A 20692-nucleotide genomic window follows, 5' to 3' on the forward strand; every position below is an offset into this window, starting at 1 on the left:
ACATGCACAGATGTCTGTGGGTGGTGAGATTATAGATTTTCTTTTCTATGCTCTTAAAGATATTTTCCAAATTTTATACAGTAAATGTGTATGATTTTTATAATCGGAAAAAGCTTTCTAGCAGCACTAGATGGGGCAGAGCAAGGTAGTCATCCATGCAGAGGGGCAGTCTGGCTTGGAATATTGAGGCCTAAGCAGAGTGAGGAGTGGGTTCATGGGTTGGAGGGTAGCCTGGCATGAAGAGTCAGAGCTCAAGTAGATGAGGATGGTAGTCATGTGTGGGCACCTGGTGGTGGGTTTCAGAAGCCAAGCAGAGCAAGAAGGGCATCCATGTGGGGGAAAGGCCTACACAGGATGTGGAAGGCATCCATAGGGGGTGGTGCTTGATGCAGAGTGTCAAAGCCTAAGCAGGGTGAAGAGATGGTCCCACACCAGCAGTCAGAACCCTAGTGATGTAAGGAGGACATCCACGTGTGCTGAGTAGCCCAGAATAGGGAATTCAGGGTTTAAGTAGAGTGAGGAGGGCATCCACATACAGTAGGGGTTTCTGGCTGCAATGAGAGATTATATGATTATATGGAGGGAGAGATTAAATTAGTCAATGTATTCAGGGTAATGGGAGCCAGGTTTCTCACTGTCAGTAAAGGGAGACACAAATTATGGAAAGGGAGAAACTAAAATGAACCCAGTTAAGATATTGCGTTAAAACTGGAAGCTTCAATGTGAACTTGTGGTTTCCAATATATAGATAGGTAGATATAGAAATATAGATGTGAAAAGGTAGATACGTACACAGATACATACTCTAACTCTACATTGTGTCAGAAGGAAGTACTGGAAAAATGATGGGAAATGGTCAGGACACAGAATCCAGCTTAGAGAGGTTCCCACTGACCATATCTGGGGCAATTTAAGCATTAAAATAGGTAAGGAAAATAATTGATATAATGCATTGAATAAAATGAAAATTCATGAGTCAGTACTGATATAAATAAATAAATTGAAATTTTAAGGCTGGGCATGGTGGCTCATGCCTGTCATTGCAGCACTTTTGGAGGCTGAGGTGGGCTGATTGCTTGAGCCCAAGAGTTCAAGACCAGCCTGGCCAACATGGTGAGACTCCATCTCTACAAAAAAAAAAAAAAAATTAGCTGGGTGTGATGGCACATGCCTGTAGTCCCAGCTACTGGGGACTGGGCAACAAAGGGAGATCCTATCTCTACAAAAAATAAAAATATTAATAAATTAACTGGGTGTGGTGGTACATGCCTGTGGTCCAGCTACTCAGGAGGCTGAGGTGAGAGGATCACTGGAACCCAGGAGGTCAAGGCTGCAGTGAGCCATGATGGTGCCACTGCACTGCAGTCTGGGTGACAGAGCAAGACCCTGTCTCTTAAAAAAAATTTTTTTTGACTTGGCATGGTGGCTCACGCCTTTAATCCCAGCACTTTGGGAGGCTGAGATGGGCAGATCACGAGGTCAGGAGTTTGAGATCAGCCTGGCCAGTATGGTGAAACCCCATCTCTACTAAAAATACAAAAATTAGCCAGGCATGGTGGCGGGCAGCTGTAGTTCCAGCTACTTGGGAGGCTAAGGCAGAAGAATCGCTTGAACCCGGGAGGCGGAGGTTGCATTGAGCCAAGATCGTGCCACTGCACTCCAGCCTGGGCAATGGAGTGAGACTCCGTCTCAAAAAAAAAAACCCAAAAAGTCCTTAAATTAGAATTTTTTTTTAAATTGTAAAGGGACCTTGTTATGTTGTGCAACCTAAAGTGCAGTGCTATTTACAGGTGTGATTGTAACTCACAGCCTTAAACTCAAGCAATGTACCTGCCTCAGCCTCCCAAGTAGCTGAGACTACAGGTCACCACACCCAGCTAAAATTATTCTTTTTCTTTTTTTAGAGATGAGGTCTCTCTGTGTCACCTAGGCTCGTAGACTCAAGCAATCCTCCTGCCTCAGCCTCCAGAGTAGCTAGAACTATAGGTGCGTGCCACTGAGCCTGGCTAAAAATTAGGTAAAAAAATTTTAAATGCAAACATCAGCCAAACTTCAAATATAAATATTATTTTCAACTAACAAGGAAGTTTTAAAGATCCCTCCTTATTTGTTTGTTTGTTTGTTTTTTTGTGAGATGGAGTTTCACTCTTGTTGCCCAGGCTGGAGTGCAATGACGCAGTCTCAGCTCACCACAACCTCTGCCTCCGGGGTTCAAGCGATTCTCCTGCCTCAGCCTCCTGAGTAGCTGGGATTACAGGAATGCGCCACCATGCCTGGCTAATGTTGTATTTTTAGTAGAGATGGGGTTTCTCCGTGTTGGTCATACTGGTCTTAGATTCCCTCAGGTGATCCACCCGTCTTAGCCTCCCAAAGTGCTGGGATTACAGACGTGAGCCACCGTGCCTGGCCTGATCTCTCCTTATTTTTTAAAGCATGTTTATTTATAGAAGCATGTAACTACATACTATGAAATTTAAATCTGTATTCAAATTGATTGACCCCCATTAATGTCCCTTAGGGTAGGGTAGGAGGAGTGAGTATAGGGAAGATTTTACCATAATTACTTTATTTAATGTTTTAAAATTTGTCTTCAAATTCAAGTGATCCAAATTGTGTCTCTTAATTTTATGATTTGTGTGCAGATGAACTACTGGACTATCAGAAAACTAAGGCTGCAATAATAACTATTCATGTCTATAAAGCAGTTTTACAACCAATATCTCATTTTGATCCTAATAGTAACATTCATTCATTCAGCAAAAACAAAAAAGTCATTGCCTATCCTAGTATCTGGAAATATGCATTATTATGATTTCATAGAGGAGATGGAGTGAGACACTGGCTGGCCACTCGTAAGTACCGAAGCCTGGATTCCAGCCCAAGTATTGTGACTTGAGTTCTGACTTAAGTCTGCTGTCTCAATTAAGGGTCCTAACTTTCCTGTGATAATGTAATCCCTGAGAGCCTGTTTCTTCAACAGCAAAATGAAATTGTTGTACTCTTTAAACTTCAAGCTCCTTTCCAGCTTCAAAATCCTAAAATTCAGCTGGAGTGGTGACTCATGCTTGTAATCCCACCACTTTGGAAGGCCGAGGCTGGAGGATGGCTTGAGCCTAGGAGTTCAAGATCAGCCTGGGCAATATACTGAGACCCCCTCTGTACAAAAAATAAGAAAATTAGCTGGACATGATGGCATGCACCTGTAGACCCAGCTACTCAGGAAGTCTGAGGTGGGAGGATCACTTGAGCCTGGAAAGTGGAGGTTGCAGTGAGCTGTGTTAGCACCATTGCACTGCAGCCTGGGTGACAGAGTGAGACCCTGTCTCAAAAAACAAACAAAAATTCTAAGATTCATCTCGTCGATAACAGTAACAACAACAACAGAAACAAAATAGGAGTGATGTTAACTAGAAAAAAATGTAACTTAGATGGAAAAAAATTAAAAACTACAAAACTTTCCTGAAATGTTTTCAATGACTTGAATATACAGACTTGCATAAGGGGCTAATTTTCCCATTCTCCTTTTTTTAATCTTCAATTTCAGGTTCATTAATAAATAGAATTAGGTGTGATGCTTCAGTGCTTGTGAAAATAAGTTTGTTCGTGAAGGCTAAGTCAGTAACAAATCTGCAGCCTCCCTCCTGTTATATACATATTTTGGTGGTAGTTGTTCCAAGGAATCCTTTGTCCTTTTAATTAGGGTAAAGACAGATGGATTTGGAAGACACTTTTCCTTGTTAAATGAAGAGACCCCTACAGCTTTCTGTAGCTTGAGGCAGTCTTATGGGAAACTGGCATTTACATGTTTTTCCCTTAGGGATGTGGCTGCATTATTGTTACTGTTAAGTTATACTTGATTGGTCTGAATTGTGCAGCATTGGAAGTGAAATTTTTGTCTTGAAAGCTCTATATAACAGCTCATGAGCACTTTTCAAAAGAGGGGAAATTTATAGAGGAGAAGAAGACTCACAGCGAGTGTTTAGACAGTGAGACTGACTGTTTTCAAACAAATCTAATTCATTATATGCCTGGTAATGAAGACATATTAATAACAGAGAAAGCAGCCCCATTATCTATGTGCTTCTGTTAACCAGTTTATTTTGTTTATATCAGTGGGCAGGACACCATCTGTTACCAGAAATTTTCTTTTCATCAAGCCTGCCCCGATTAAGAGTCCTCAGTTAAGTAACATCAGCTGCCCTCTTGTTTAATTTCCATAACTCAATTCAGGGGTATGGAGAGAAAAAGGCAGCTATAAGAGGATATTGTAAATTACACCATGCCCTCTGAGGATTTAATTTGGTCATCTCCTTGGCAAGAAAAATTAGTGGGAGGAGCTTATGTATGTTGGAGAAAAAGAGTGAAGAGAAGGGGGCAGAACTAACGATAGATGAAATAGCTTTAAGGAAATTGTTTAGTAGGATTAAAAAAAATTTTTTTTTGTAGCTTTTTGGTCACTTTTTGTTTGCTCACATTGTCTTTTTCTAAGGCATATTTTAATTGTTTAGATACAGGTAGTGATGAGTTCTGTTCCATAATAACCTACTTTCAGGACTGGGAAATATAGCTTACCTACATAGTGGTATGTATATGTTCATGTGTTAAAAATACAATGAATATGTAAATGTTACTGTAAATGATGACACTATAACACTGAAAGAATTTTATGTTTTTATTCTATCAAAGGTCCATGACTCCAGCTCAGGCTGACTTGGAGTTTCTTGAGAATGCTAAAAAGTTGTCTATGTATGGAGTTGATCTTCATAAAGCAAAGGTAATGATATCTTTGCCCTTTATTAATATGCATGTGGAAGACATTATATGATACATGTCTGTTATGTATGTATCACATCTGTGTCGTATCATACTTCTTACCAACATCTGGGGTATTTTAAAACATTCAAAAGAGATAGTAGACTGGGCACAGCAGCTCATGCCTCTAGTCCCAGCTACTCGGGAGGCTGAGGTGGGAAGATCACTTGAGTCTAGGAGATCGAGGGTACAGTGAGCCATGATTGTGCCACTGCACTCCAGCCCTGGCGACAGAGCAAGACCCCGTCTCAAAAAAAAAAAAAGAGTACTTCTTGTTAGCGTTTTAAGTGTATCAGTTAAATCAGTCAACTGTATCAATTGAATTCGCCCCTTAGCAATTCCACCCTCAGAATAAAGTTTCATATCCAAACTACTGTTAAGATCAAAAGATAGCCCCTAGAGAAAAAGAAATTGATTTTCCTAACATGCAGTAACATTTGAAAATAGAGTAGTGGGCAGCAAGGCCTGTTTCACAGCCAGTATCACCTACATCGAATCACCGAGGATGTTCATTAAATATGTAGATCCCTGAGCTTCTCTCAAATGTATGGAATTAATTTGGAGGAGAGGTTCTAGAATCTCCAGATTTAAAGAGCATCCAAATGATTCTAATTCATGCTTGAATCTGAGAACCATTGGCCTAGAGTAGTGGTTCTCAAAGTATGGTGTCTGAGTCAGCAACATTTAACATCACCTAGGAAATGCACTTGTTAGAAATGCACATTTCAGGCCCTATCCCAGGCCTGCTGAGTTAGAATCTCTGGGGGTGGAGCTCAGCAATCCATTTTAACAAGCTCTCCAAGTTATTCTGATACACACTGAATGAACCACAGTGGCTCATTCAAAAACCACTTGGGTAGGGCCCTGGAAACTTGAGCTTTAATCCTAGTTCTACCTAATACAACCTAACAGAATGAATACTTAAGGAAAGTCTCCTTACTTCTCTTATCTTCAGCTACTAAAGTTGCTGGGGAGGTTCAGTGCCAGGTGTGGTGGCTCACACCTGTAATCCCAACAATTTGGGAGGCTGAGGCAGTTGATCGCTCAAGCTCAGGAGTTCAAGACCAGATTGGGGAATATGGTAAAACCCCGTCTCCACAGAAAATACAAAAAATTAGGCATGGTGGCACGTGTCTTTGGTGGTCCCAGCTACTCAGGAGGCTGAGGTGGGAGGATTGTTTGAGCCCAGGAGGTAGAGGCTGCAGTGAGCCTAGATTGCACCACTGCACTCCAGCCTGGGTGACAGTTGAGACTCTTATCTTAAGAAAAAAAAGTTGTTCTGGATTGTTTTGGGCTGGGTACTACAACTTCTATGAATCTCTAATGTATAGGAAGATCCAGTACATCAGATTAGGTATGTTTCTAAAACTGAAATGGTTAGATTTTGCTTCACAATTCCTGCTGGAAACTGGTGTCAATTCAGGTATTGATGGAGTCAGGCAGCATGTTCCTTTCTCAAATATTATAAAGCAAATTGTTTCTCCAAAATGAAATGTAGTTATACCCACAAACTTTAAAAATTTAAGAGGGCATCTTCTCGGAAATTCTCTGTTACATAGTCACTGAATTGGAGCTGTATGTAATTCCTGCTTCTCTGTTATAACACGTGTAGGCACTAATATATTTCTCTATACTCATTTTTGAGGAAAGAGTAGTCAAGAAGCATTTAACTTTGTGTTTTGATTACTTAGCTAAACTGTTAGCTGTAGGGACTAACTTAGGTGAAATTTATTTTCTTTGAATTACAGACATAGATGATTAATGTTACATATTTAATTTTTTAAAGTTGTCTTTAATAAAGAGGCATGTAAATATGATTTCATTGTGCCTTAATGTAACTTCTTGACTTAGGGATCATATTTTTAATTTAATATACTTAACATCAATTTTAATAACCTAAGATTGTCTTGTGCTGAGTTTATACAGGAATAGGGTCAACTCCTACACTTAACATGATTTCTGGAGCTGTTAACACTTTATCATAAAAAACAAGAATTATATTAATAATTGTGAATGTGTATTTGGTAGTATACATAGGCCTAAGCCCTGCTCTCCAGGAAGTCATGACTGCTGATTTAAACATAATAGGTCCATAAATTATAATTGTTAGGCTGACCTTTATTATTCATTGTATGTTTTGCAACTGTTTTTGATTGTTATCTTCAGATTATCTAGTAATAGTCAACAGTGTATTGAGTACTTTGCTCCAGACTGAAATGCTAACATTTTTCTTTTTCAGGACTTGGAAGGAGTAGATATCATCCTAGGTGTCTGCTCCAGTGGCCTTCTGGTTTACAAAGATAAGCTGAGAATTAACCGCTTCCCTTGGCCCAAAGTGCTGAAGATTTCTTATAAACGTAGCAGCTTTTTCATCAAGATTCGGCCTGGAGAGGTACAGAATTTGTATTTCCTTCCCCCCAAACCAGACACAGACTGTATTTGAAATATCTACATTTCCATTTTCCTTATTAAGTCATCTGAGAAGTCTCTCTGTAGTTAACTTTTCAAGGGCTGATAATTCTGTTTTCTAAGTTGATTAGTCCTGTGATGCTGCTTCTTTTCCTTACGACTGGTCTTCTGGACATTTCACTTTTTGTATGTAAATATACCATTGCAAAAAGTTAAAGTTGGACTGATAGATTTGTTCCTTACTCCAAGCAAAAACTTAATGGAAAAATATTTTTAAATTGAATAGCATGAGATTTTAAAATTATTTATGGGGATAAATTACTCATGTTTGGCACCACCAATCCCTTACCTTATATAATTAAAATTTATTTGTATGCATAGCTTCTTGCGGTTACTGAGAGTGGGTTCTAGGGCCAAGTTCTAGATTTTTAATAGAGTTGGATGTTCAACTTTGTACCAGTTAATTCATTTATTAGTTGGTTTCAGGATATACTAATGCTGGCCAAATTTAACTTTTGTATTGAAGAGCCGTTATGGAATAGCATAAAATTGTTTAAGTGGAATTAAAGTTTTTAAAACAGTTCTGCTTCCTTTCTGCTACATACTAAACAAAAGACCTGTACAAATCTAAGGCTTGGCTTCCTTATCATTTGAGCAGATAATACCTTCTCCATCATAGTTATTTGAAGATCAAATGAGATGACAGCTGTATAAGTTCTATATAGGAAATGATACTAACCTAAGGTGGCTTTTTTGTGTGTTTATCACCATCTGCTGGCGAAAAATGGCTCATTATTTCTGCCTGCAAATTCTGGATGTGAAGCCTTAAAACTCTTGGATAGGAATTACCATAGAAGCATTTATTTTGTACCATAATTATTTACTTTTGCCTAACAACAGAGCAATCAGTGTCTTCCCTTAAAATTTCAAATTCAAGAGTTATTCAATCAACAAATATTTATTGAGAGCTTTCCTGTGTCTGACACTATTCTAGGGACTAGGAATATAACAGCAAATTAGAATCCCATCCCTCACACACGTTAATATGATAATGGGAAGTCCTTGATTTCTAAAAATGTAAAATTCTTATTTAAGAAGGCAATCAGGAACAATAGGATTTTGAGAAACAGTATTGTGGCAGCAGTAGATGATTTAGCAGTGGCATGGTATGGTGAAGAGGGTGAAAATCTGGTTCTGTTATTTCATAGCTGTGAGACTGAGCAAATAACTTACTGACCTCAGTTTCTTCATGTGTAAAAATATAGATGATACTATCTAATCATAGTGTTACTGGCAATAGTAGGCACTCAAAATAAATGTCAGTTTCCTTTCCATCTTATAAAATATGCTTAAAGTAGAAACAAAGAGGCAAGAGGTCAACAGAACAGTGTTTCTAGTAGCCCTGGCAGAATATGGTTTGCTTCATTGTAAGAGAAATCTAGATAAATTAATGATCAATCAGAGGAAAAAAGAAATATTTAATGATTCAAGATTCTGAGATTCATTCAAGAGATCTATTGTACAACATGGTGACTAACATTGATAACAATGTATTGTATTCTTGAAAAATTGCTAAGAGACTAGATTTTAAGTTTTCTCACCTCAAAAAAAAATTATGTCAGGTAATACATATGTTAATCAGCTCAATTTAGCCATTTCACAATGTATACATATTTCTTGGGGTTTTTTGTTTGTTTGTTTGTTTGAGATGAAGTCTCACTGTGTCACCCAGGCTGGAGTGCAGTGGTGCGATCTCAGCTCACTGCAGCCTCCACCTCCTGGGTCCAAGTGATTCTCCTACCTCAGCTTCCTGAGTAGCTGGGATTACAGGTGCGTGCCACCATGCCCGGCTAATTTTTTTTGTATTTTTAGTAGAGACGAGGTTTCACCATGTTGGTCAGGCTGGTCTTGAACTCCTGACCTTGTGATCTGCCCACCTCAGCCTCCCAAAGTGCTGGGATTACAGGCGTGAGCCACCACGCCTGGCATGTATACATATTTCAAAACAACATGTTGTAGATGATAAGTATGTACAATTTTTATTTGTCAATTTTAAAACTGGATTTAAAAATCTGGCTTGAAATAAAATCTTTAGCTCCTATTACTAATTTCTATTGCATAGTAATATTGATTGATTGGAGGACTTGGTCAATATCCCATTCCCTGTTCATTGAATAGTGTCCCAAATGCAGATAGTGACTAAGGAAAAGTAGTGTCTGGACAATCAAAAGGTAACTTAATTGTGTCTCAGAAAAATGTATAGTGAATGTGTGTGTGTTTTCTGGAAAAAAAAAAAAAGCGTAAATTATATGAGATGCATTCCCTGGCTTTCTTACTTTGGAAAAAGCCACCCTCAGTGAGTGAATTTCTTTCAATAAGTAGGAAAAAATTTCAAATGACATTTTAAGTCCTTAAATTGGTAACAGTGGCGTCTTTCTGTGGCACCATATTTCTCTGGTACTGTATCACTGTAATCTGGTACTTTATCACACGTAATACTTCATGTCCCATGTTTATTTGTGTTTTTGTAGCAAGAACAATATGAAAGTACCATTGGATTCAAACTTCCCAGTTACCGAGCAGCTAAGAAATTATGGAAGGTCTGTGTAGAACATCACACGTTTTTCAGGTATTATTCTCACTTAAGTATTTTTCAAGGATAAATTATTTATAACGTTTCTATTTTAAGCCTGCTATTAAAATTCCTTTCATTGTATGACTGGCACTGTTTTATTTAGCTCAGGTGAGATCATCTTAAGCAAGACAAAATGAATCCATTTCTCTCCCTTTGAGTTGAAAAGTATGCCTCAACATTTCCAAAGCACCTGTCTGTGTGTGGTAGAAGGAAGAGAGGAGTAAGGAATGGGAACCTGTATTTACTAGGGACTCTGGGATTGCACTAATTGTAACTAAAGTCAGTCCAATTAAGGGGAGTTACCTTCACTTACTTCCACATGGAATTTTTTTTTTTTTTTTGAGACAGAATTTCACTCTTGTTGCCCAGGCTGGAGTGCAGTGGTGCGATCTCGGCTCACTGCAACCTCCACCTCCCAAGTTCAAGCAATTCTCCTGCCTCAGCCTTCCAAGTAGCTAGGATTACAGATGCCTACCACCATGCTCAGCTAATTTTTTTTTATTTTTAATAGAGACGGAGTTTCACTATGTTGGTCAGGCTCGTCTCAAACTCCTGACCTCAGGTGATCCACTCACCTTGGCCTCCCAATGTGCTGGGATTATAGGCGTGAGCCACCGTGCCCGACCAGAATTTTTATTTTTATTTTTTTGTTTTGTTTTGTTTTTGTTTATTTTTTTTCCACATGGAATTTCTGTAAGCAATGCTTAACTAATTTTTGTGGGGCTTTTATACTATAAGGTTAAAGATGTGAAGCTGATTTTTTTTTTTTTTTTCTTTTTTTGAGATGGAGTCTCGCTCTGTTGCCCAGACTGGAGTGCAGTGGCAAATCTCAGCTCACTGCCACCTCCGACTCCTGGGTTCAAGCAATTCTCCTGCTTCAGCCTCCTGAGCAGCTGGGATTACAGGTGCACACCACCATGCCTAGCTAATTTTTGTTTTTGTATTTTTAGTAGAGACGGGGTTTCACTGTGTTAACCAGGATGGTCTCGATCTGCTGACCTCATGATCCACCCACCTCGGCCACCCAAAGTGCTGGGATTACAGGCCAGAGTCACTGCGCTGGCCAACCTTGAAGCTGATTGTTAGCTTAGCTCTAATGAAACCTAGAAAGGGAGCACACAGAACCATATTTGAAGCCCAATAGTACCAGATAATCAGAAGACAGAAGAAAGTATTTCCTCTGCTGTTTGTTTGTGATGGAGTCTTGCTTTGTTGCCAGGCTGGAGTGCAGTCTGTGATCCTGGCTCACTGCTCCTGGGTTCCAGTGATTCTCCTGCCTCAGCCTCCCAAGTAGGTGGGATTACAGATGCCCACGACCACGCCTGGCTATTTTTTATATTTTTAGTAGAGATGGAGTTTCGCTACATTGGCCAGGCTGGTCTCAAACTCCTGACCTCAACTGATCTGCTCACCTCGGCCTCCCAGAGTGCTGGGATTATAGGAGTGAGCCACCGTGCCAAGAGGTCATATTATTAACCCCTTGAATTCATCTACCAAGCATTTTCTGTGTGCTTACCCTTCTTGTATGCACCATGCTAGGCACTGGGAATATACCACAAGATAATTCTAATCTCTCTCCTGATGGAACCCAATCTAGTAGAGAAGACAGATCCTAGACAAGTAATTACTTGTGTTGAAAGGAGAGTTAGCTAGTTATTTATCAGTTTGCCTTTTTTTTTTTTTTTTATGAGACAAGAATCTCACTCTGTTGCCCAGGCTGGAGTGCAGTGGCGTGATGCCTCAGCCTCTCAAGTAGGTGTGACTACAGGTGCACACCACCATGCCTGGCTAATTTTTAAATTTTTAGTAGAGACTGGATTTCACCATGTTGACCAGGCTGGTCTCGAACTCCTGACCTTAGGTGATCCACTTGCGTTGGCCTCTCATAGTGCTGAGATTACAGGGTGAGCCACTGCGCCCGGCCCAGTTTGCCTTTTTAAGAACATTTCTTTATTATGGGAAATTTCATCTGTAGCAACAGTACAATAAAATCCCCTTGTATTTATCACCCAGCTTCAATAAGTATCACCCCAAAGCCAATCTTGTTTCATCTGTATCCCTACCCATTCCTTCCCCCTACTTCCAAGATTATTTTGAAGCAAATCCCAGGCCTCATGTCATTTCATTCATAAATAAACTTGATTCTTAAAGAGAGAGAGATAATCCTGATGTATTTTCCTTCTATTTATATTTTCATATAATAGCACTATAGCACAGTCAACAAGAAGAAAATTCAAGGAAATTAATATTTCATTTATTTCAAAATGAAACAGGGTACATTTTATACCCAATTAAAGAATCTTAATTATTGGCATTAACACATTTGTTTGTGCTTTTATCATCCCTCCTTCTTTAAAATCAAACCACAAAAGTAGAATTTTTTTAAAAAGAGCAAGGAGGAGTAAAAAATAGTGATTTTTGAATGTTTAATACCTGTGGTATAGATTTCAACTGCAGCCAGTATACTTATTTGTAGGATGGCATATTTAAATCCATTGCATCAAAATAAGAGGATACCTTAAAATGTAATGCTCCCTTACATAAAAGAAAGTGTATGTTTGCTGAATTGAAATTAATTACCTCAAAGGGAAAAGTACTCTCTTTTTGTTAGTATTTGATCTAGGAATTTATGTATTTATTCAACAAACATTTATTGGGTATCATATTTATGCCAGGTACTATGCCAGAAGCAAAAACACAAAGATGAATAAGCCATGGTGTTTGTTCTTCACTCCTAGAGAATTCAGTCTTATAGGGAAGACCAGCATAGAAATAGATTGTTTAATTCATTCAGTATGGTACAAAGAGTACATAGAGTACCATATAGGAAAAAGATGGGGTTCCTAAGTGAGTGTAAAAATACACCAAATAACCTCTTAAATAGATTACCAGGCATTAATTGAGTTTGGAGTGCATTTGACAAAACTGTCATTCTAGTAGAGTGGAAAAAGAACTCTGGGCTTGGACTTTGTTTCTGCCTAATATCCTAACAGCTGTGTGACCTTAAACAAGTAACTTCCTTTTTGAGGTTCAGTTTCCTTTATCTATAAAATAGTGAAAACATTACAAGGATATAGTAAAAATACTGCAGTGCTGTAAAAACGTTTTGAAAACTGTAAGGCTCTTTCTATAGAGATATAAATGATATTATTAATGTAGGTCCCAACTAAATTATACTGGTTGCTTTGAGAAATGACAAAGAAGCCAAAATAATGATTACTTGATTGAAAATTTCTTAGTAACTATATGGAAACCCTAAGAATTGTTGAAACTTTTTTATTCTTGATTTTGTTTTTAGTTTTACAGTTTTAGAATAAGATGAATATATAATAATATGACTATTATGATTTTCCCCCCAGATTGACATCTACAGACACCATTCCCAAAAGCAAATTTCTTGCGCTAGGATCCAAATTTCGATACAGTGGCCGGACTCAAGCTCAGACCAGGCAAGCTAGTGCTCTAATTGACAGGCCTGCCCCACACTTTGAGCGTACAGCAAGTAAACGGGCTTCCCGGAGCCTCGATGGAGGTTTGTATTGAATATTAATTATTTCTTGTGATCATAATTCATTTGGAAAGATAAAGGAAGTACAGTTGTCTATAAGAGAACCAAATTAAAGAAGCTCAGGGTTGGGCCTGGTGCGGTGGCTCACACCTATAATCCTAGCACTTTGGGAGGCGAGGGTGGGTGGATTGCCTAAGCTCGGGAGTTTGAGACCAGCCTGGGCAACACAGCGAAACCCCGTCTCTACTATTGAAAAAAATTAGCTGGGCGTGGTGGCGTATGCCTGTAGTCCCAGCTACTCAGGATGCAGAGGCAGGAGAATTGCTTGAACCCAGGAGGTGGAGGTTGCAGTGAGCCGAGATCACGCCGTTGGACTCCAGCCTGGCTGACAGAGTGGGACTCCGTCTCAAAAAAAAAAGAAGCTCAGTAGTGAAATGAAAGGGATCTTACTAATTGTCTAATCTTAATAGAACCATCTTAAGGAAAGGAAAATAGAGATTCAGAGAGTAGTAACTAGATCATGGTTCCACTGCTAGGTAGCGGTGGATCAAACACTACTAGAATTAGAATTATAAATCTACATCTATCAGAATCTTTACCACAGAGTAAAAATCTAATGTAGTATGCTGAACTGAAGCCCTCTTAGCGTTTAAAAATAGCTATTATATTTTTCTGCGGTCCTGGTAACACAGGAGGCTGAGGCAGGAGGATAGCTTGAGCCCAGGAGGTGGAGGCTGCAGTGACCTATGATTGCACCTCTATACTCTAGCCTAGGCCATAAAGTGAGACACTGTCTCTAAAAAAAAAATAAATAAATAATAGCAATTTTCTATAGTAGAAAAGAGGAAAAGGGTCTGCCTTACTACAACAATCTTTTTTTTTTTTTTAATTTTTTTTTTTTTTGAGATGGAGTCCCACTCTGTGGCCCAGGCTGGAGTGCAGTGACGCAACCTCGGCTCACTGCAACCTCTGCCTACCGAGGTTCAAGTGGTTCTCCTGCCTCAGCCTCCCGAGTAGCTGTGATTACAGGCACGTGCCACCATTCCTGGCTAATTTTTGTATTTTTAGTAGAGATGAGGTTTCACCATGTTCACCAGGCTAGTCTCAAACTCCTGACCTCAGGTCATCTACCCACCTCGGCCTCCCAAAGTGCTGAGATTACAGGTGTGAGCCACTGTGCCCAGCCATACAAGAATAATTTAAAAAGAAGTTTGTCACGTGGCAATTATGGATAGGAAATTCCAATATCCTATTGTTGGAGTCGCCAAATGTTGTTTAAATAAAATAGGGAGGAAATACACAAATTTCATGATTGTATATACTGACAGAAGGTCCGTCTGAATTGATATATTGTGGGAGGATCTTCTAAGTTAGCATTTGAGACCATTACTGAAATGAGGTAATAAGCTACATTCAGTTCTTTATGTCACTAAGAAAAGAGTGGCTAATAAATAAAAATTCAGGCTGGGTGCAGTGGCTCACACCTGTAATCGCAGCACTTTGGGAGGCCAAGGTGGATGGATCACATGAGGCCAGGAGTTCGAGATCAGCCTGGCCAACATGGTGAAACCCCGTCTCTAATAAAAATACAAAAATCAGCCAGGCATGGTGGCACACTCCTGTAATCCCAGCTACACAGGAGGCTGAGGCATGAGAATTGCTTAAACCCAGGAGGCGGAGGTTGCAGTGAGCCAAGATTGCGCAACTGGACTCCAGGCTGGGATACAGAGACTGTCTCATAAATAAATAAATGAATAAATGAAAATTCAGAAGGGCTGGGTATGGTGGCCCATGCCTGTAATCCCAGCACTTTGGGAGGCTGAGGCAGGCTGATCACTTGAGGTCAGGAGTTCAAGACCAGCCTAGCCAGTACAGTGCAACTCTGCCTCTACTAAAAGTATAAAAATTAATTGGGCGTGATGGCACACGCCTGTAATCCCAGCTACTCGGGAGGCTGAGGCACGAGAATTGTTTAAACCTGGGAGGCGGAGGTTGCAGTGAGCTGAGATGGCACCACTGTACTCCAGCCTAGGCGACAGAGTGAGACTCTGTCTCAAAATAAAATAAAATAAATAAAAGATATAAGTTCAGAAGGCAGTAACCCAAATAGGGTATTATTGATTACCTTTATTATTTGTTACCAGTGTACAACCCTATGCTAGCTACTGTAAAAGCAAGGTACATGTTGTTATGTGCATATATAGTGTAGAGGTTAAGGATTTGGGTTCTGGAATCAGACAGACCTGATTCCAGTATCAACCCTAGCATTTATGAGGTATGTTCCTAGGCAAATTACTTTATTTCTCTGTGCCTCAGTTTTCTCATTTGTAAAATGGAGATGATGATAGTATCATACTACCTCAGAGTTTTCATGAGGAATAAATGAGGTGGCATATGTATGGTACTTAGCACAATGGCTGGCACTTAATAAGTCCCCCCCCACAAAATGTTAGCTATCATTAAGATACTGTTTTTCTGGCTGTAACATTTGTATCATCTGGAACCATGCTACTATATTCTGGTTTGTGATGTATGCAGACTCTCTCATGAGGTATGTAGACCATTATACAGCAGCCATAGTCACCATTTGGAAATTCCCTACTAATTGAGCAAGTATTTCTTTCCATGATGTGAGGAAATTTTTTAATAGAATGTAAAAAGATCCTTTTTACAATGTTCCTCTTGGTTTCATAGTTTAGTCATCTCTTGTGCTAGGTAATGTGCTAGGTGTGAGTCCCTGCCCTCATTGGATTCTTAACCTAAATGGAGGATATTATAATATTCATCAGAGTGAAAGAAACAAGGCATTATGAGAGCCTATATCCTTAATTTAGAGGAATCGGGAAGGGGTCAGCCACATTTGGAAAAAAGATCACCTAAGCAATAGGACTTTTGTGCTTCCATGCTGTGAGTCATGTTTTGTTTTGTTTTGTTTGAGACAGAGCCTCACTCTGTCGCCCAAGCTGCAGTGCAGTGGCACAATCTCAGCTCACTGCAACCTCTGCCTGTAGGGTTCAAGTGATTCTCATGCCTCAGCTTCCCAAGTTGCTGGGATTACAGGCATGTGCCACCACACCTGGCTAATTTTTGTATTTTTAGTAGAGATGAAGTTTCACCATGTTGGCCAGGCTAATCTTGAACTCCTGGCCTCAAGTAATCTGCCTGCCTCAGCCTCCCAAAGTCCTGAGATTACAGACATGACACCCCCCACCTTTTTTTTTTTTTTTTTTTGGGTGTTTTTCTACTCTCCTGAGGGGCTGTTTTTAATAGTAACAATACAAGTCATGTTGTGTGCTTTGTCTTAATCTTCATGAAAACACTATGAACTAGGCTTGAAGATTAAATAACTTTTCTTGAGACATAACATCTGATAAATGGAAGTGCTAAGAGTGGAATTCAGGTTGATTTAACTCTAAAACTCATGTTCTTTCAGGTACATATTTATTACTTTGTTCAACAATTTTTCCTGTGGGCCAGGTGGTATTCCAGTCACTAGAGATACAGCTGTGAGCACACAAACATTGTCTCTGCCTTCATGGAGCTTACATTCTGTCACTGGAAACAGAGAAGAATAAAACAAAATAATTTCAGATGGTGATGAATGCTGTGGAGAAAATAAAACAGGATAAGGGATATAGACTATCTGGGGAAGGGGGAGATTAAGGAGTATTTCAGATTGGATGGTCCAATCTAATTTAGAAGGCTTCTCTGAGGAGCTTCATTTGAGCTGAGACCTGAATTATGCGAAGGAGCCAGCCTTCTCAAAATCTAGGGGAAGAGCCTTGCAGAAGAGGGAGTAGCGAGTACGAAGTCCTAAAGGTAGGAATGAGCTTGCCGTGTGTCTAGAGCAGTGCTGTCCCATGGACCTTTCCGTGCTGATAGAAATCTTTCATTTTGTGATATCCAGTTCAGTAGCCAATAGATATATGTTTCTGTCCACTAAGAACTTGAAATGTGGCTATGTAACTGAGGAACAGAATTTTAATTCCAATTTAAATAGCCACATGTGACGTATAGCTCTCATATCAGACAACATAGGTCTAGATTCCAGAAAATGAAGGGGTGAGGAGTACAAAATAAGTGAGGTCAGAGAAGTAGGTGGGAGCCAGATTGTATAGGGCCTTGTGGGCCACAGTAAAGAGTAGATTTTATTTCATTTGCACTGGGAAGCTATTAGAGAGAGTGATGTAATCTGAATCCCATTTTTAAAAGATCGCTGACAGCTGAAAAGTGCATTGAAGTGTCAGTGAAAGAAGCAGGGCGAAGGCTGTTGCAGAGTCTGGGACAGCTTGGACTTGAGTGTTGGCAACAAAGACAGGGAAAAGTAGTCAGGGATACATTTGGAGATAGGGCTGACTGAATTGCTGATAAATTAAGTATTGGAGATGATAAGGAAAAGAAACTTAAGTTTTATTGCTTGGCTTAATCATTTAGTAGAATGAGAAAATCTGGGAGAGTAGCAGAGCTGGGGATATGGAAAATAAAAACTTCTATTGTGGATAAGTTAAGTTTGAGGCATAATCATTTAATCTTCATGTCTTTGCCATATTCAGATAACACTATCAGGCATCTCCCTCCTTGTCCAGTAAATCACCTTACGTCCAGTTTACCTTAGGTATGGGGAATTATCTTTTTATCCTCATTTTTCAGGTGAGAAAACTGAGGTTGGGAAGTTTAAGTGACTTGTTCAGCATCTCACAGACAGTAAGTTGCAAGCTATGACAAAAATCCAGGTCTGTCTGATAGCATGTTCCATGGCTTTTCCTGCTAAATGGAGTTTCATGGTTATATAGATACTATGCCTGATGTATTGCCTTTTCCTGATAGCAAAGATAACCAGAGTCAAGTGTTAATGAGCTTTGGTACCTTGAACAAGTTAGAAAGCTGTACAGAAATCACATCTTGACTGCCTTATTACATTTATATTCCGGAAATTTTTTTAAGATGCATGGTGTTAACTTGTCCTGGTAATTACCACAGTTCTTGCTACATTGTATTTAATAAATAAATATTGGCTGGGTGTGGTAGCTCACGCCTGTAATCCCAGCACTTTGGGAGGCTGAGGTGGGTGGATCATTTGAGGTCAGGAGTTCGAGACCAGCCAGGCCGACATGTTGAAACTCTGTCTCTACTAAAAATACAAAAATATTAGCCAATTAGCTGGGCATGGTGGCATATGCCTGTACTCCCAGCTACTCAGGAGGCTGAGGCAGGAGAATCGCTTGACCGCAGGAGGCAGAAGTTGCAGTGAGCTGAGATCACACCTGCACACCAGCCTGGATGACAGAGTGAGACTCCGTCTCAAAAATAACAGTAAAGTAAAATAAAATATCATTCTGTCCCCACTGTATTCCAGTGTCACCTTTGTTATAAATCAGGTGACCATAAATTTGGGAGTTCATTTCTGGTCTCTCTAACCTCTTGTATTCATCGTTGTCTATCCTTGTGTCAATACCACACTATCTTAATTATTCTAGCTTTTATAAGTGTTATCTAAGTTCTCTAACAATATTCTCTAAGATTATCTTGGCTATTTTTAGCCCTTAGCATTATCTTACATATTGTGGAATCAGATTTTCAATTTCCACTAAAAAAGTCTTAATAGTTTTATTGAGATTTAGTTGATTATATGAATCAGTTTGGAGAGAATTGATATTATTATAATATTGAATCTTCTGATTCACAAACATGCTATAACCCTCCTTTTGTTTGGGTTTCCTTTAATTTCTCTCAATAATGTTTTGTGATTTTTGGTGTAGGTAACTTGTGCATCTTATATTAGATTTATTCTTAGAGATTTGATGTCGTTTGCTATTTTATATTAATATTATTAGACAGGGTCTCTGTCATCCAGGCTGGAGTGCGATGGAGCAATCATGAGTCACTGCAGTCTCGGTCTCCCAGGCTCAGGTGATCCTCCCACCTCAGCCTCCCAAGTAGCTAGGACTACAGGTGCACGCCACCATGCCTAGCTATTTATTTTATTTATTTATTTATTTATTTTTTTTACAAACAGGGTCTTGCCATGTTGCCCAGGCTGGTCTCAAACTCCCAGGCTCAGGCGATCCTCCCACCTTGGCTTCCCAAAGTGCTAGGATTACAAGAGTGAGCCACCACACCCAGCCATCTTTTGCTATCTTAAATGATATCTTTTGGTTTTTGGCTGGTTGCAGTGCCTCATGCCTATAATCCCAGCACTTTGGGAGGCCAAGGTGGGAGGATCACTTAAGCCTGAGAGTTCAAGACCAGCCTGGACACCATAGCAAGATGCTGTGTCTTAAAAAAAAATTAGCTGAGCATGGTGGTGCACACCTGTGGTCCCAACTACATGGAAGGCTGAGGGAGGAGGATCACTTCAGCCTAGGAGGTTAAGGCTGCAGTGAGCCGTTTCTGTGCCACTGCACTGCAGCTGGGGCGACAGAGGGAGACCCTGTCTCTAAAATAAAATAAAACAAATAAATGGTATCTTAAATTTGTTATTTTTGTTGTTTTGGTACATAGAAATACAATAGATTTTTCTAGTTTGACCTTATACTCAGTAATCTTACTAAAAAATTTATCATTAATTTTAATGGTTTATCTGCGGGTTATTTGGGGTATACATTATTGTGTACCCAACATCAACTGAAAATAATGATTGTTGTATTTCTTCCTTTCCATCTCGCACTTTTAATTTCTTTAATTGCTTTGTTGCTGGCTAAAACATCCAATGTAATGCTGAATACAAGCGTTAATAACTGTCATCTTTCCCAATTTTAGGGCTAAAGCTTCAGTATTTCATCAAGCTTCCTTATATGGTATTTTCTTTATCATATAAAGAAGTTTTCATTCTAGTTTCCTACATGTTTCAATTGTGAATTAGTGTTACTTTTATCAAATGCTTTTTACTTCATCTGTTGATATCATAAAATGATTGTTCTCTTTTTTATGTGGTGGATTATTTTTACTTTCAATTTTTAAACCACCTAAGAATTTTTGGAGTAAGCTCAAATTGGTCATAATACACTTTTCTTTTTTATCATTTTGGGGTTTTTCCTTTTTTGTCATGTTGTGGTCAGGCTTTAGCTTCAAATTTATGCTGGTCTCATAAAATAAATTGAAAAGAATTCCTTCTTTTTCTGTTCTCTGGAAGAGTTTGTTGAAGACTGTTGTCATTTCTTTGTTACCATTTAGAAGAATTCGCCTTTGAAGCCATATCTGGTCCTAGAGATCTCACTGTGGGAGGTTCTTTACTTACAGATTCAGTGTCTTTATTAGATAAGGGACTATTAAAATGTTCTAGTTCTTGTTTCAGTTTTGATAAACTGTGTTTCTTTTTTCTTTCTTTC

At 39.3% G+C, this 20692-nt stretch overlaps 1 protein-coding gene across 2 annotated transcripts in view; it reads left to right on the top strand.

Moving 5' to 3' along the window:
• LOC105540955 (protein 4.1) overlaps positions 1–20692 on the top strand; it is a 151740-nt gene that overhangs the window by 46264 nt on the left and 84784 nt on the right. For both annotated transcript variants that reach the window (XM_011981742.1, XM_011981743.1), the window contains exons 7-10: positions 4687–4774; positions 7052–7204; positions 9753–9850; positions 13216–13388. In XM_011981742.1, coding sequence (XP_011837132.1) covers positions 4687–4774; positions 7052–7204; positions 9753–9850; positions 13216–13388 — 512 coding nt within the window. The remainder of the gene's footprint in view (positions 1–4686; positions 4775–7051; positions 7205–9752; positions 9851–13215; positions 13389–20692) is intronic.

This window comes from Mandrillus leucophaeus, unplaced genomic scaffold (assembly GCF_000951045.1).
Source record: "Mandrillus leucophaeus isolate KB7577 unplaced genomic scaffold, Mleu.le_1.0 Scaffold23, whole genome shotgun sequence".
NCBI lineage: Eukaryota > Metazoa > Chordata > Mammalia > Primates > Cercopithecidae > Mandrillus > Mandrillus leucophaeus.